Source organism: Panthera onca, chromosome X (genome assembly GCF_046562875.1).
Source record: "Panthera onca isolate mPanOnc1 chromosome X, mPanOnc1 haplotype 2, whole genome shotgun sequence".
In the NCBI taxonomy this organism is placed as follows: Eukaryota; Metazoa; Chordata; class Mammalia; order Carnivora; family Felidae; genus Panthera; species Panthera onca.
In genome coordinates, this window is record NC_138357.1 from 114,618,721 (window position 1) to 114,635,948 (window position 17,228).

The window sequence follows — 17,228 nt, forward strand, 5'->3', positions numbered from 1 at the left end:
GGGGCATGCTTTAAGATCCTTGGAAGAAAGGCATTCGCTAAATTCAGCAAGGGGTATTTTTCCTTCTTATCCAGATTGTCTCCTCGGAGGGAACATACTGAGGGGAGCCTGCCAGGAGCTCTTTCTGGAGTCACTCTTCCTTCACTTGGATCCTTTTTTTTTTTTTTAAATCTGTTGATCGAGGTAAACATGCATACAGAAGAGCGCACGTACCATAAATGTCCCTGTGACGTCCTGCCGCTCCAACCTTCTAGGTCTGTGCTTGATTTGCAGGTAGTGATAATTGTGAAGTCAACAGACAGACCCCAGTGGCCGCAGCCTGGCCCAGTGGCTGATCCTGAGAAGATGCTGTGCCGGGCCACCCCCCGGCAGGACAGGGGCAGGTTCTGGTCATCTCCTTTGCAGCGTCCCGTTTGTGACTGAGACCCAGCTACAGCCGTTTCGGAGCCCGTCCAGTTGTGTTGTTCAGAAAAGCAAAATTACTACCTCTTTCAGATCAGTGTTATAAAAGACTTGTCAGATGTACTTAATTTTTAATGGAAGTACTTTGGCATTAAAAGCTAAGCAGCCTAATAGGTTTGCATTACAATAACGATAATTCATGTCTCTTGGTTTCTTTTTATTCCAAATCCTCTGTTGGGATGCCTTTTAATTGCATTCTCATCCGCTTGTTTTCATCTTTTCCTGTTTGTTGCTTTTAACTCCCATAGCGTCCTCCTGTAGTTCTGTCAGGCGATGGATCGTTTTGCTGGCTTTCCAAGAAATCCCAACCCGTGATTGACTTCAAATGCCTAATTTGGCTATCCGTTCTGATTTGGAGGAAGCCAGTTAATATGCTTGTCGGTTACGTACGGTTGTTAATTTTGACTTAACGGTGTACCAGCTTCTGAATTGGTACATCCAGGTGTTACGCTACATAGTAGTAAACAGAAAAGCTTTCTCTGCCATAATGGCATGCTAAAAGAAAAAAAAATACCCAAATTGCACTACTCACAAACACGAAAGCAAGGTACCCATCCTCATATATTTAATGTGGAAACTGAACCTGCCTCTTTGTCTTCATTTCCCTAGAATGTCTCCTCATTAGAATAGGAATGGGCGAAAGCAGTGTATCGTTTCATTTCTGAAAAGGGACGAATGCCTAATTCACAGGGCTTTGGGGTCCATTAAAGGAGAGATGTGTATAGGTTCTGATTTGGGACTTAGGTAGGGCCATTTTGGTCTCTCCCATACACGCTGTTTCTCTCCTTAGGCGGCCAAGGGTAGCCGCCCATGGTGGCAAATAAATAAAGGTGTGCAGTAGTCAAGATGGGCTTTAGGATGGGCACGTGTCTTTAGGATGGGCACGTGTACCCTACTAGAAGCAAACCTGAGATTTAAAATGCAAGGTTTTCAAGTAGACAGATTGGGGCTTCAGGAGAGGGAGAATTCAGAATTTGTCCATTCATTCAGCAAATATTGACTGGCAAAAGCCTGGAGGAATGGGAGCAGTGGGGAGCCCGGTGCCTGCATCACCAGGAAGAAGGCGGGTGGGAGGCAGAGCCTGCGTGCCTCTTCAGGTCTGTAGTGTCGCTCTCTTTGTGGCCAAGGTCTCCAGTGGACAGTTTCCTTGAGCAGATTAGAGAGAGGCTGGAAGGCAGACGAGGACATCACCGCAGGGTACCAGGCTTGGGACTCAGCCGTGGGCTGGAGAAGATGAGTCAGGGATTTGAGACGGACAAGGATGTGGCACTTGACAGAACATGAAACTGGATGAATATGGAAGGAAGGCTGGGGAGGTAGGAGCCTCGGTGTGAGCTGGCATCCTGAGTGGATGGCTTGTACTTGCAAAGGTAGAGAAGGCCAAGGGCAGGATGTGAGAGGAGGGACAGTTTAATTCTGGAAATACGGAGTTATCATTACTTTTATAAGTAGTTTTGTTTTTTTTTTTTTTTTATCTTACAAAGAGTCCCTGCAGGGTGTCTTTCAATAGCAAACTTTTTCAGGACTTTGGACTTTTTTTTTTTTTTTTTTATTCACAAAATTTCACTTTGCCTATAGCTGCCAAATATTTTATCTTTTGTGCAAAGGAAGCCCATGATATTCAGGTCTTAGTTTGGAATTATGTGACTTTTTTTTCCTCCGTAGGATTTTTCATATTCATCTTTTACTGTGTAGCGAAAGAGAACGTCAGAAAGCAATGGAGGCGGTATCTTTGTTGTGGAAAGTTACGGCTGGCTGAAAATTCTGGTAAAGATTTACCTTTTTCTCCTCTTAAATCCTGAGGAAAAGACAGAAGTTAAGATCTAAAGCAATCAATGCCAAAAGGCCGTCTGATCTAGAAATCAATGAACAGATCCCAATTGTGAACGTTAGGGAATAAAATCTAGTGAATTAAAAAATAATTATTCCCGTCTGGGACCTGGGAGCTTCACGAGCAATGGAATGAATGGGCTTATTGCTTCTTACATGAAACAAGAGTGAAATTTTTAGAATTTCCTTTTGAGCTCAGTTTTTCCATTTACACAAAATGAGTTTTGATATTTGCTTTCAGAACTTGTTAAGTCTTCACTCAACCTGGGGGGTTGGGAGATGGGTTAAATAGGTGGCGGATTAAGGAGGGCACTTGTGATAAGCACCGGGTAATGTATCGAAGTGTTGAATCACTCTATTGTACACCTGAAACTAACATTACATACGCTGTTGTTAACTAACTGGAAATTAAATAAGAACATTCTAAAAATTCTATGGTTCTTTAATAAAGCATATTATTTTCTTACAAAAAAATGTCTTGGCTCAACCTTTTTACCACAGGTCCCAGTGGTCAGTTGCTTCATTTGTTAGCAGGCAAGTCTTTGTATATAAGCTTTAGCATACCTTTGGTTATTTTGAAATTGTTTTCAGGTACGCCCTGCCGAATTGTAGAGCACATTGCTCATTTGCACGAAAATAAGAAAAATGAAGTACTGTTTGAAAAAATAAATTCCTTTTACACGAATACCACCCATGAACACAACCTTTGCAATATTGCAAAGATCTGGTGGCATGAGATCTGTACTCGGAAAATGGCAGTACAGTTGGTGCGGTTCTTCTAAAACGTTTAAGAGCCATCAGTCATCACAACACAGTTGTCTTGTGTTCTTGTTAAGATAGTCCTGGGCTCCCGACTACTACCTAATTCAGGGGATATTTACAGACACAATCGAATCAGTGTGGACTTCAGTCCAAGAGAATATAGCTTACTTCTAACCGGGAAGTCATTTAAAGCACAGATGTATATAGTCTTCAATGAAAATACATTTTATCACACCACCTTGTGAAATGTGTGAGTTCTTTGCAAGAGATGGAAGCGAGATCAGTTGCTAGATAGAACAGGTTATACCGCGATGATCTGTCTCTTGCATTTGAGCTTCAGCGTTCCATCTGGTTTTTCTGAAATGCTTATTCTGTTATAGACTGGAGTAAAACTGCTACTAATGGTTTAAAGAAGCAGACCGTAAACCAAGGAGTGTCCAGCTCTTCAAATTCCTTGCAGTCAAACAGTAACTCCACACACTCCACCACGCTGCTGGTGAATAGCGATTGCTCGGGACTCGTGAGCGGGAACGGTACGTAGGTCTCAGTATAGTATGTCTCAAGCTAGTGTTTGTTTTTATTAAAGTAGTTTCAGCCTTTAATGACATTTTTGCTCAGCGAAGAGAAAAATTACATAGGACTAGTGGATCACAATGCGGTTCCGTTATAGAAGAGAAGGTTTATTCATCCAGACTTACTCATTTTAGAGCAAATACCAAAACCTTTACTTTTTTAGGATTTAGTTTTTCATGATGGGACTTGATGACGATCTAAACATTTTTTAATGTTTACTTTTTGAGAGAGAGAGAGACAGAGCATGAGCGGGAGAGGGGCAGAGAGAGAGGAGACACAGGGTCCGAAGAAGGCTCCAGGCTCTGAGCTGTCCGCACAGAGCCCGATGCGGGGCTCGAACCCAGAAGCCGTGAGATCGTGACCTGAGCCGAAGTGGGACGCTTAACCGACTGAGCCACCCAGGCGCCCCAGCCTTCATTCATCATTTTAAGACATTAGTTATTTTTATGACGAATTCAAATAAGTTTGTGAGAAGGTTTATATACCACATAGTTTTCCAACCCTCCAAAAATGGGAGGTCCTGCTTGTTTATATAGAATTGAAAAATGCAATAGAGTGCCTCTAAATCGAGGTTTCTCCACCTTGGCTCAATTGGCATTTGGAGCTAGGTAACTGTTGGGGGGGGGGCTGTCCTGTGCAATTGGGAGTGCTCAGCAACATGCTAGTTTCCACCCACCAGATACAAGTAGCACCCACCCACTCACCCCCCCCCCCACTTTTGACAACCAAAAATGCCTTCAGACATTATGAAATGTCCCCGGAGGGGTAAAAATCATGCACCCCCCCCTTCACTGAGAACCATTGCCGTAGAAGATGGGAAACAGTTACCACATGGCCTTAGCTCTGCTACCAGGGTAAGAGCTCTGGCTTCTGTGCCAAATGGCTGTGTCAGGAATGACTCAATACAGGTAAACAGAGTACAGGCAGTAGCTTCAGGGCTGGTTAATAAGTTGTTAGCATGAGAAAGCAAGTTCAAAGCAGAGAAATCGGAGGTATGAGGTAAGCCATCATGAATCCTCAGAATCACAGCATATCGGTAGAGCCTATTAGCTTGGACCAAAATGTTTGGAGGTCTTAAAGCCAGATTTTTCCATATTCTAGAAACAACTCAGAGATGAAGCCTCATTTGCCTAGCTTGTGTTGCCATCCATCCTTTGGGGAGTCAGGTTTGAATGAAGCAACACATTTTGCACAGCTGTTTTTGATGGCTGCCAGTGAGGGTGGGGGTACATTTTGGGCCACCAGAATGGCCAAGTTTTTTTTTTTTTATGTTTGTTTATTTTTGAGAGAGAGAGAGGGAGGGAGGAAGGGAAGGAGCAGGGAAAGGGCAGAGAGAGAGGGAGACACAGAATCTGAAGGAGGCTCCAGGCTCTGAGCCGTCAGCACAGAGCCCGACGCGGGGCTCAAACCCACCAACTGAGATCACTACCTGAGCCGAAGTGGGACACTTAACCAACTGAGCCACCCAGGCGCCCCTAGAACAGCCAGGTTTTTAATACCACTTGACATGCTCATCCGATAGACCTCCCTGACTCCTCGGGCTACACACCAGGATCTGGGTTGGATGAGGGATGGGACAGGCAATTTGAAAAAAGAAGCTGGAAGGCTAATGGTTTCTTAAACCAGGTGAAATTGTCCCTGCACCAGATGTCCTCAGACCAAAATGCCTAGGTCAGGATAGCTGCCTCAGTCACATGCCCTAGTTGAACTTATCTATCACCCTGTTGGTGTGTGACACGTTTAGTTCTGTTCTACGGGCTTGGTGCCAGCAGCCGTGTTGTTAGGTACGTGGGGCCACAAGCTCACAGTTTGAAAGAAACATCACATGTTGACTCCATCAATTCTGAGCTGTATAACCTTGTGCCAAGCACTTGACTTCTGAAACCGTTGTTTCATCGTCTGTGAAATGGGGATGATAATCGCACTCAACCTGCAGTGTAATGAGATAATACTTACAAAGTTCTCGGCGCTCTTACCGTTATTACTACAATTATGGCCTGAACTAAAAAAATGGGCTTATTATTCAGCTTTCTACATTGTCTTCTAATAGTATAATGGTCACACACAGTTCGGGGCCTGCTTGCGGTACGGGAGGCCCAGGTCCAAACTTCGATGTCTCTAGAATGCCCAGCTGCACCCTGGCCTAGACTCTGAGGTTGTCATTGATAGTTTCCTCTTGGGAATCAGTCCTGTCCTGATGTAGTCAGAGGGGCTGGTTTGGTCTACGAGAGATGATTTTTTTTCTTGGCCATAACTGTTTTTGCTCTGGGTTTCTCTGGTACAAGGTTTTATTTCATAGGAATCTTAAGGAACCAGGAACCTTGTCAGGGGACCTATGGGGATCTCTGTTAACCTTTACCTTTTGGGGGAGACCAGAATATCACAGGTTATACTATACGTATGCTTGATATGCGATCAATACACTACACATAGGATCGATAATGATCAACCAGAGTTAGGAAATGGGCCTTTTCAAATCACATATATTGCTTTGCTTCATTTTCGACCGTTTCATTAAAAAAAAAAAAAAATGCCACAGAGAACTGGCTTCTGACTTATTCCCCGGTTTGTTTTGCTTACTTTGAGTGGCCTTAGAGAAGGAATGCAAAGTAAAAAACAAATATATTTTTTAAAAAACCATTCTACACGTGCCTACTTCAGAAAAAAGTGATGCTTAAGTTTATTTTTAATTGCTTTCTGTGGATACTCCATGACACCAATTTTGTTTTTCCTTATATAGGGAATGCGTCTTCAGAGAAGAACGGGGTTTCTTTCAGTGTTCAGAACGGAGATGTGTGCCTTCATGATTTCACTGGAAAGCAGCACATGTTTAACGAGAAAGAAGATCCGTGCAATGGGAAAAGCCGTATCGCTCTCAGAAGGACTTCAAAGCGGGGAAGCTTACACTTTATTGAGTAAATGTGATTCCTTTTTCTAAAATCAAAGCATGATGCTTGACAGTGTGAAATGTCCGATTTTATCTTTTACACAATGTGACATGTATGAAAATCAACTAATTTTATACTCGGCAACCTCTGGAGGAGCATTTGCCAATTGAAGGGCGATGGTTATTGGAAGAGGAAGCCAAGAGGTTTTAGACATGGTTTTTAGACATTTGCAGTTTGTTTTTTTTATCCTTCCTTTTAAGAGGAGATTGGGTTTAAACAACACAGTAAGAGTAAGAAAGACTTCTTGAAAATCAAAGTAGTTCATTTCCAGCCACAGTTTAGAGGCGAAGTCATCTTTGATAACGTCCCAGAAAGCAACTGTTGACTTCAGCCTGTTGGTGAGTTGAGTTGTGCATGCATTTGTTGTAAATAAGCTAAATTCTAGTGACCCACATGTCAGATATCTTCCACGTCTTTTGTATTTATTTTCTACCGTGTAAATGTATTTCTTTGTAGAATCGTGGTTGTGTTCTTGTGTCTAATGTGATAATTCAGAAAATCCTTGATGGTTCAGTGAATTCTAAAGCTCCTTTTGGAGATTATATGGGATGTGAAATACAGAAGCCTCACTGAAATCAAGAAATTAATGATGCCAGCCAGACTGGACAAAATGTAAGCAGACAGTGCCACAATTAGCTCATATAGTGCCTTTGAGCGAGTTGGAAAAAGGTGCCCCGACTGGGCAGACACAGCCCCAAGGGCTCATGGCTTGGCACACTGAGTGGGGGCCATGTTCTAGCCTCACTCATCCTCTTGGGTGCACCCTTGTGCAGGATACCATCTGTACACCCACATGCGGCACCCAATACCAACACCCGTCTCCTGACCTCATGCCTAATCACCAGATTAGGGAATCTGCACCAAGACGTTTAGCTTAGCACCTTGGCCACAGAGAGGGATGGAACTGTAATCTAGACCATCTGTCAGGAAAATTGTGAATGTGGAAGAGATACATACACTGCCACTTCTCAAATCCCCAGAGCCCTTCAGAAAAGGGGAGTAGAGTAGGATTCCTTTTTAAGGGAGGTGTATATGGGGGAAAAGAATCATATTGCTGCTCTTTAAAAGGCAACTGCGTAGTACTTTGTTAGTTGTCATGATTGGTACGCTCTGGCCCAGCCAGAGCTAGGATTATTCTTTAAAAGGTGTGAAGTCTTGAAGAATGTATAGTGACAAGGGGGAGCAGCTATTGGGAACACGACCTATCCTTCAATGCTCTTGTTTCCATACGTATCAAAGCCTGATTGTTTCTAGTTATAGAGGGTTTATCTTGCTTCCCACCTACAGCTGTTTGAGCAATGTCTCGAGTAGGTCCTTATTAGGAACGTTGCAAAACCCTTTAGTTAGGCCTTTCACGAAGGTTCCCTTGCATATAGTTCAAGTGAACGTTGTATTCCAGGTTAACCACAGTAATAACGTAATACACTTCTGTGAGTGCTGATTTGCCTTCACAATATTTCTTCTCTGATTTATTTAATTGTCTTGTATTTATGTTAAAATCGACAAAACTGTTAAAATCGCCAAAATAAATTTGTAGCTCAGTCCTTTGAGTTTGAAAGCCTTCACAAAGAGAAGGCGTTTGCAGTCTCTTTCCCTGGCGGCGTGGCGTGTAAGTGGCCTGACTGAGATGAACGTGACAGTAACATCTCCTGGCAAACAGCAGACACACAGTCACCGCGGGGTTAGAGCAAGGGTCTTCCTCACAAGATCAGTTTCTGAGGTCGCCTTTTCATTTTCCTCTTGATCTCTTTCAAGATTCCCTCTTTAACAAATGTTGCCTTTGGCCCACACAGTCCCAGATTTAGATCCCCTCCATGTCTCTGCTTCCTCAGCATTCAGCAGTAGGATTTCGAGAAGGTGAGGACAGGATCAGGGGTTTCTGGGGAACTGATTAGCATGTGGGAGCCACCAATGGGGGAAACTGGCCTCGATTCCACAAGAGGTCTTAGAGCAGCCTCTCCTATGATGCTCAGCTGCCCCAAAGATGTTGAGGATTCCACTGATGAGGAAGGTGGTGAGCTACTCTAGATCTGGGCGTGAGAGCTCAGAAACCAAATCTCCTGCACATGATGTGATCAAAGCATACACCAAAGAATGCACAATTCCAACATTCTTTAGATCCTGTCCATCGCCCCCTCATTTTTCCTGCTGTGTTTTGTGTCTCGGCCGTGGGCCTTAAGCCAGATTCTCTTGTCTACTTTTTTACTTCACACGGATAAGGGGCAGGACGGAGAGAATGTCCCCGAGAAGCATCCTCCTTTGAGTTTAAAATTGGCGTCACAGTCTGAGATTCCATCGAAAGGGAGAGAAGTGCCAGTGTGAGGAGGCGAGGAGTGTCACAGCACTGACCAGAATTTGAAGACTCTCCTCAGAACATTTGAGAAGTGTTTTTCCCCAAAACACACTGCAGTCATTAATCCCACAAAGTAACTCTTCACTTCAGCGAGCTCTTAGCAAAAGCCGAAGGCTGTTCGTGACTTTTCATGACTGCTCTTAGCAAAAATGGTGACATGGCTTCATTTGGGATACTAGGTTGTATCTAATGAGGTTGCCTAGAAAGCAGGTTGGTTTGAAGGCCATTTGGACAAAGGACTGCTTCACTGAATGAACAAGTTACCGATTGGACTCGTGTGTTGCCATTTTTTCTCCATGACGGCATTTTAAGGACTGTTCAATATGTCTCTGCCTCAGCTCCACGCTGATGTAGTTGGAGTCTGAAGGAGAGGAAAAAGGAAAGACTGGGTGGATACAAAAACATATCTTGAATGGGCAGAATTCTTGTCAGTAGATTCTTTTTCCTTTTCTGTAGGTAAAGCATTAAAAACTTGGGCCAGACAAAAATTGAATACATTCTTTCAGAATATATTCTTCTAAATATATCTACATATTCGTCACTGAGAAGAAATCTTACAGTCCCCGGTGTTTCTCCTCTTTACCTCTTAGTCTCAAACTAGCTACAGGACCCTGGAATAGAGACAAGTTGTACGTTCTTTAAAATATTGCAATGAAAATGACCTCCCGTCAACAAAAATTTAACTGCCAAAAAAATAATGAAATCTGGCAAATTGGCTATTTTCAGCAAATTGATTGAGAATGAACCCTCTCCCCTGTGTCAAAGATGGAGTGCTTTTCTTTAGACCCAAAAACTTGAGCCTTCAAGAAGAAACATTGGATGATTTCTCCCTTGGATGCTGACATGGGGCCCAATGGGAACTTCATTGGCCTCAGCCCCCATGGCAGGACAATGGGGCAGACGCTCTGGATGGGGTCTGAGAAGTCAAATGGGGTGCTACCCGAGTCCAGTTTGGGGCTTTCATGTTTACGAAGATCATGCATCAGCTTCAGAAACAACAACATACCCCATCACGTTCCATATCTGATTCTTGACCAATATTTGAGAAATGACATGGAGACAGGTTTCTGTTGGATCACAGCCAGAGAAAAGCTTTGTGGATATGGAAACCAATATATGGAGGTTTTGTATCTTAGGGACATAGGATACTAAGATGTGAGTCTGATTTTTATGTAGCACAGTTTATGGCCCAAAATTTGCATAGAAATTTACAAGGTAAACAGTTGTAGCCTTCCTTCTTCGTTTTATCATTGGATTTCAAGCTTATTGAAAAATATAGCTTATATGATAATATTCACTAAAGTACAGGCCAAAGCTTAAGCATAAAGACTAGCTATACACCAAAAGGGGTATATGTGTGCACAGAAGAATTTACTAAGAATGAGATAAACTAAAAATGTTTCCATACTGGATGGAAATGCCAGATAATGAGCAAAGGTTATCAGTTATTGCCTCCCATGGCTGCAAAATGGACTCTTGAAGAAGCATTCAGTATGAACAAAAACAGTAATGAAGCAAGGATCCCAGCTTTTTGATTCAAAATATATGAGTTCTAGTAAGAGTACATATTCCAAAAGAGATTGGTGATAACAATGTCTCATTTCACCCCTAGACCATAGCAAATTCTGCATGGAGGCATATCACATGGGTTGCTGCATACTTTAAGAGCCAATAGGAAGAAAAAAGTATGTGAGATGATGAGGGGTTTGATGCTTTAGTTGAGTGACATAGATTTATGGTATGGAATTTCTAAAGTGAACTCAGTTAAGGGGACCCAGTTAGCAGGACGGATTTTCTTTCATTCATTCAACACTGAGCCACACTACATGCTCAACACTGTTCCAGACATGGCAGGAGATATCAAAGACTATTTCAATGAGTAACTTACAATCATTAGAAAAGCATGCCTTATCTGAAAACTAACAATATGAGGCAGTACATTGTCAAATGATGGATGAAAACAACTATGACGACTCATGAAGTACTTTTCTATGAGCCAGGCATGGTGCTAAATGCTTTATATCCATCCTCTTGATGTTGGCCACCCTAGGAGGTAGGTGCTATTATCCCCATTTTACGGAAGGGAATGTTGAGTTTCAAACAGCTTCAATGGCAGACAAGCTCACACTTGTAAATGGCACAACCCGTAATTTGAATTTAATTTGAACTGACTCCAAAACCTAAGTTCTTACAAAGAAATTGTGGGAATTCAGAGAATGGGGAGGGCTTATTATAGCAGGGGGAACTGAGCTGGCCCTTAAAGGAAAGGCTTCAGTAAATAGGTGAGGAGGAGGAAAAGGAGGTGGAAGAATGGCCTACTAGGTCAAGCATATAGTAAATGCATGGAGACTAGCAGAAGACTTGTGAAAATTCCATTAGCCGAGCTGTCCCGCGGAACAGATGCTGTTGGAAAATGAACACTGGGTCAAAGCCTGTTAGCCGCTACGGAAAACTGTGATGCCAATTTCAAGTTGTAGGCCTTTGGGGGTGGACAGCAGGCCTGACTTCAAGGGCAGTGACCAGGGGCGGCGCTACAGAAGCCGAAGTGGGGGTGGGGGGTGCAGCCGGGGAACTCTGCCCCGACATCCCCTTTTTCCTTCCCTGAGGGGCCCCGCTACTCTACTTCTGCAGGGAGGTGGGGACGCGGCCAGGTACACAGTTGTGATCCTGGCCCGCGGCCGGGCGCTCAGGCGGCCGCGGTGGGCGGGCCTACTTCTCCCGCCTCCGATGAGGTTGGCGGCTCATCCCCGGCTCTTATCCCCGACACGCGGAGGGTTCCGCTCCGCTGCGGGGCGGGGCTGGAAGGCGGGCTCATCGACGCGCTGGTGAGCTCATCCCAGGGAGGGGCGGGGCCACAAGTGGGCGGTTTTAGGGGCGTCCGGGGCCCCTGGCAAAGCGATCCGCTTACCTTGCTCCTCAAGCCCAGCTCCGCGGGTTCCGCTCCGCGGCGGGGGCGGAGCTGGAGGCGGGTCCAGGGGTGGGGCGTGGGGCGGGCCCAGGACGTCCAGGTGGTCTCCGCGGAACGGCCTGTTTCTCCAGTTTCCTCGGGGCTCGGCGGTCGGCGGCCGGCGGGGAGGTAAGGGGCTCAGGGAGGCAACCGAGTTCCCGCCCGGAGCCAGGTTCTCCGCTGCTCCCGTGGGCCACCCCGTTTTCTTTCCCCCTCGAGCCGCGACTCGGAAGGTTGCGTTCCGCGGCGGGGGCGGGGCGGCAAGTGTGCTGCGGCAGGCTGGTTGGGTAGGGTTGGCTGCCCGCCCCGGGGCCTCTTCAAGACCTCTGGAAGGCAGAAAAGGCTCGACGGGGTCGTTGTCGTCTCACGTCCAGAGCCCAGTTCCCCGCGTCTCCCGTGTGGCAGCCCGGGACCCGCGGGCGTCGGGCGTGCGGCGGGCCTGGTCAAGGCGGGACCGCTTTAGCGCCAGCCCCCATCACCGCCCCCGCGCCTTCCAGAAGAGTGAAACTCTGGTTGGCTTGCTTTCCAAGCATACTTTGCTTCTTCCATTTTAAAAAGTCTCGACCTCCCACCGCCAGGCTCCATCCCGAGAACAACGAGGCTGTGAGTGTTTGGGAACCAGGCCCGCTAGGCGGCCTCATTCAGGGCGTGCCACCTCTGCACAACCCGTCGGGCGCCGGGGCTCGGGCAGCACGCGGAGATGAGGAGCAGGAGCAATTCCGGAGTCCGCTTGGATGGATACGCGCGGCTGGTACAGCAAACCATCCTGTGCTACCAGGTAAGGAAGGACCACCCCAAGCTGCCCTCTTCGTGGCACTTACTCTCCTACCCAATCCCCTCCCGCGTCCTGAGACTTTGCAGTTAAGAGGTTTTTCTCTTCAAAGCCAAAGCTTGCTGGCCAGTGATTACCCTCACCCCCATTCCACCCCATCCTCTTTCAGGGGACCGAAGTGCTGTGTGGCCACTCTTCACAGATTCTTTGACCCCTGTTTGGGATCGAAGACAGAGCCCCCCCCCCCCCCCGACCCCGTGCCCTGGACACAAAAATGCGTCTTTTTGCATTGACTGTCCATTTTGGGGGGTGAGAGAGGGGGTGTGTATAGGTTGGACAGAGCACACTGAATAAGGATGGGGAACTCGGACTGCCAGGGCAGTAGACAGGAGCGAAGAACCTCCTGAGGTTTGCATCCGGCCTCAAGAGAGTGGGGCGACTGCTGCTGCTCCTTGAGTCACTTTGTTAGAGACCCACCTGGGAGGACCTCAGGGGTTACTCTGGTTGATATTTTACAGGTGAGAAAACCACAGGCCAGAAAGGTTACCGTCTGAGCCAAACGCAGGTCTTCTGCTCCCAGCTTTAAGGGGACCTGTGAGGCTGCCCATGTGGTCTGATGTATGAATATGCCTGCTGTTCTGTATTACTGGGCTAAAGTGATATGTGGGCCCATCATGTTAAGACCACTGGACTATTTTTATTCCTAGTGAGGACAGCAGCTATGTCCCTTGCCCTCAATCAGCAGCAACTATTTATAGGACCTCCATGTCTGAGAAGGAAGTGGCATTCCATGAGTAGAGGCTCAGGCTACAAGTCGGAGCTGTAATCATTCCCAAGCCACTGACCATTTTCCCTTCTTAACCAATTTCTCAGTCTCATTTCTTCATTCAGGAAATATTTATTGTGTACCTATTATATGCAAGGCACTCTGTCAAGTGCTGGACTTACGAAAAGAATAAATCCTCGTAGTATGGTGCGATCTGTGCATAAGGTGTAGGTCCAGACTCCTTTGTCTGAGATCCTTGGGGCCAGATGTTTGCAAGTCAGAAATGTTTGGATTTTGGAAAGGTAATATACACATATAGTCTTTAATAACTGCAATGGGAAGCATCCCTTGGACCCATTTTTCTCACACCCGAATGTGAATATTCGCACCGAGTAGGAAAAGCAAAGACTTAAATAGTTTCACATCAGTTCAGGTCACCTTTTGCCACCAAGCTTGCTACAAACTTAGGAAAAGACTTTAAATTTTCAGAGCTTATTGGCTTTAGAAATTGCACACGGATTGCGGTCCTTATTTGGGGGAGGTTAGCCCAGTTTGGGGACCAGGGGTGGAGTCCTGGAAGAGATGATGTTCAAGTTGAGAATTGAACAAGGAACAGGCGGGCAAAGGGTGGTTACTCTTTGCCTTCCCGTTTGGAAAATATTATAATTACATCGGCAGATTGTTTTAAAATTCAAATTGAAACGTTTTTCCCTTCATTACTGTCATGGAAGGGGCTATAAGGAGAAGTGATGAAGCCTGGTTCGTGTGTCACACCCGTGTTTGTGTCCCCGGCTCTGCCTTGAATGATGTGTTAGCTTTTACTCAACATCTCTTAAGTCCACGCCCGCATCTGTAAAATGGGAACAGTAACACCTACCTTCATTGAGGTATCGTGAAGAAAATTCGGGTCTAGTATGTTGCCTGGCGCCCAGTAGGCCAACAGTAAATAGTGCTGTTGGTGGTATTATGACTTTGACATAGGCCACACATACCTGGGCCACACGTCGTCACCTCACCACCCTGGGCCATAATACTCCCTTTCTTGAAGGCCCTGATACAACCACTAATTGCTTTCTAGTCCGTGAACATGATTATGTGTCCCCATTGATGCAGTGAGATCCTTAAGCACAGAGGCCTCATCAGTTTTGTACGTTTTGAGTTAAGCAGTGTTCCGGGCTCGTGAAAGGAACCATTAAATCCTTGTTGATCAAATACTTCCTGCGGGCTCTGACCCAGCCATTGATCCAGGCTTGCCTTCTCTCGGGAGCAAAAGAACTGCCTCATTAGAGCAAACGTGCAGCGTTGGACTTTCCTCTCCAACGTTTTAATGATTAAAAGAAAGTTATCTTAGCCTTTAGTTGTATTTATTTGGGGGGTAGTTGGTGAAAAGCTCTCAGATTTGCCCTCTGTACTCTTGCGGCTGACCAGAATCCTCTGCGTACCATCCTGCTGGGAAATGCCAGGAGTCTGCATTCACAGAATCACGCCCCCCACCCCGCCCCCAACCCATCCAGCCCCAACAGCTGGGCTTCACAGTTGTAGACCCTTAACCCATTTAGAGTTTCATCCTCTTGCTGAGTGATCTTCGGTCACCTAAGCACTCTAAAAATGAATGGGCAATTTTATGCATATGTTGCCATACTAAAAAAATGAATGAGCTGGACTAACGGTTTCTAAATTGATGCTGTATCTCCCCATCTCCTGTAGATGTATGGAGATGTTATGAGGTGTTTTTCATTGAATTCTGTTTTCTGATTTGCTTTCTAAATTGATTTCACTCGTTAGGAATCATTCAGTGTTAAACATGTTAAACATTCTTTTGTTAGAGGCAATAGCGTGTCAACTAATTCCTTTTCCTGTATCTGTGAAAGAGAACAACTTTTTCCATTAGTCATTTGCCACATACATGTGCTACTAAATATTACTCAAATTTTTAAGGCAAAGAAGAGCTATGTTTATAAAAGGGTTCTTTTGCAGATAGGATTTCATATACACAGAGAGTATAAATATACACTCCAGGAAGTATCTTCAAGTAATCATTGACTTAAAAAAAAGAGAAATTCTCAGATTTATTTTGGTCCAGATAAACATTAAATGTACATTTCTTGAATATAAGTTCTGTTTGAAGGCTCATAAAAGTGTTAAGCACAAAGTAGTGATAAGAGAATATGGATTAGAAAGAAAAAGTGATCGAGGCAGTGACCGTAACTGCAGATTGTTATAAAAAGCATATAATTAAGAAATAAGAACAGTAACTGAGTATTATTTATTTAGGGGCAATGGAATTTAAAACGAAAAGAATGGGATAACCAAAACATGGAGCAGGGAACAAATAGTAATAATAATAGTAAAGTCTAGTTTGGGGGAGGTTTAAAAAAGATAGAATTAAATACTGTGAGATAACATAGCAGAGCAATGGGAAGTAGGTTAAAGCATTCTTAGGCCTTTATCACATTAAGGAGAGAGGTATTATATATTTATTTACTTTTTAACTTCTTTTAATGTTTGTTTATTTTTGAGAGAGAGACAGAGCCTGAGTGGGGGAGGGGCAGAGAGAGAGAGGGAGACACAGAATCCCAAGCAGGCTCCAGGCTCTGAGCTGTCAGCACAGAGCCTGACGCGGGGCTTGAACTCATGGACTGCGAGATCATGACCTGAGCCGAAGTCGGGTGCTCAACCGACTGAGCCACCCAGGTGCCCCAGAATTTGACTTTTATTCTAAGAAGTAAAGCCATGAGCAGGTTTTGAGCAGATGAGTGACATCTGAATAATGTTTGAAAAGAATTCCGCTATCACCTGCATAGAATATTGTCTGTAAGAGGTCACAAAGCAGAGCAGAGTGACCAATTGAGAAGCTGCTGCAGTTGGACCACAGTGGCCTGGACAAGGGTGGTTGCAGTGGAGACCACTGGGAGTGGTGGCGTTTGGGGGAAATTTTGTAGAGGCAACGGGATTTACTGGTGGATTGGGTGTGAGGTGTGTAGAAGAAAGAAGTCAAGAATGACTCCAAGGTTAATGGCTTGAGCAACTGGTAGGATGGAATTGCCATTTACTGAGTTGGGAAAGATTGTGGAAGAACAAACTTCGGGAGGAAGATAAGGAGTTTTTATTAAGTTTGAGGTGCCCATTAGGCATCCAAGTAGACGTAGCAAGTAGGCAATTGAGTATATGAATCTAGAAGTAAGGGAGAGGTCTGGGCTGGAGATAAAAATCTGGGAGTTATATTGGTTTATATGTGGTGTTTAAAAGGTCCATGAGGCTGGATGAGATTACAGGAGTGAGTGTAGACAGAGAAGAGATGATGTTCAAAGAGGAGCTTTACAGAGGTGGAAAGATCCAGAAGATGACCAGCTGCCAAGGAAGACTGAGAAGAGGCAGAGTGAAAATCACTGGAGCAAAGGCCTTGAACGAGTGAGAGGGGTGGAGTGTAGCACACACGTGGTAGGTGACCTTAAAGAGGAGCACAGATTGTTTATTCATCAAAACAAGAAGGAAGGCAGGGTGCATGGGCGCCATGTTCTCTTTTATTGTTTCTACTTTCTCATTGAAACATAAGGCATGGTCATCAGCCAGGGGTACAGATGGGGAGGAGTTACTGGAGGATCGAAGAGAGAGGAGCAGGTATAAAATAGTCCTTCCTTCTCAAGGAAATCAGGGATTTTTAATAGGATTGTTGGACAGCACTGGAGGGTCATTAATTTCCAGTGGAAATTATGGCTGTGTTTTTCTCCAGCCACATTCAGCTGCTCAGGTGCACCCCCAGAGTAGGCAAAGAGTCAGATTTAACAAGAGGTGGGGCTTTGCCCAGTGAATAC

The 17,228-nt window shown here is 45.1% G+C and overlaps 2 protein-coding genes across 8 annotated transcripts in view; both read left to right on the plus strand.

Moving 5' to 3' along the window:
* Positions 1-7,418, plus strand: part of ADGRG2 (adhesion G protein-coupled receptor G2) — a 122,124-nt gene extending 114,706 nt beyond the window's left edge. The window contains exons 27-29 of the mRNA XM_081792677.1: positions 2,128-2,229; positions 3,435-3,587; positions 6,368-7,418. Coding sequence (XP_081648803.1) covers positions 2,128-2,229; positions 3,435-3,587; positions 6,368-6,546 — 434 coding nt within the window. The 3' untranslated portion in view covers positions 6,547-7,418. The remainder of the gene's footprint in view (positions 1-2,127; positions 2,230-3,434; positions 3,588-6,367) is intronic.
* A 4,362-nt stretch (positions 7,419-11,780) lies between these two features.
* PHKA2 (phosphorylase kinase regulatory subunit alpha 2) overlaps positions 11,781-17,228 on the plus strand; it is a 70,733-nt gene continuing 65,285 nt past the window's right edge. For 4 of the 7 annotated variants that reach the window (XM_081792670.1, XM_081792671.1, XM_081792672.1 and 1 more), the window contains exons 1-2: positions 11,784-12,004; positions 12,454-12,653. In XM_081792670.1, the coding sequence (XP_081648796.1) occupies positions 12,576-12,653 (78 nt within the window). In that variant the 5' untranslated portion in view covers positions 11,784-12,004; positions 12,454-12,575. Of the gene's footprint in view, positions 12,005-12,453; positions 12,654-17,228 lie in introns of all 7 variants that reach the window. The other 3 variants (XR_014136715.1, XM_081792675.1, XM_081792674.1) reach the window with 2 other exon arrangements.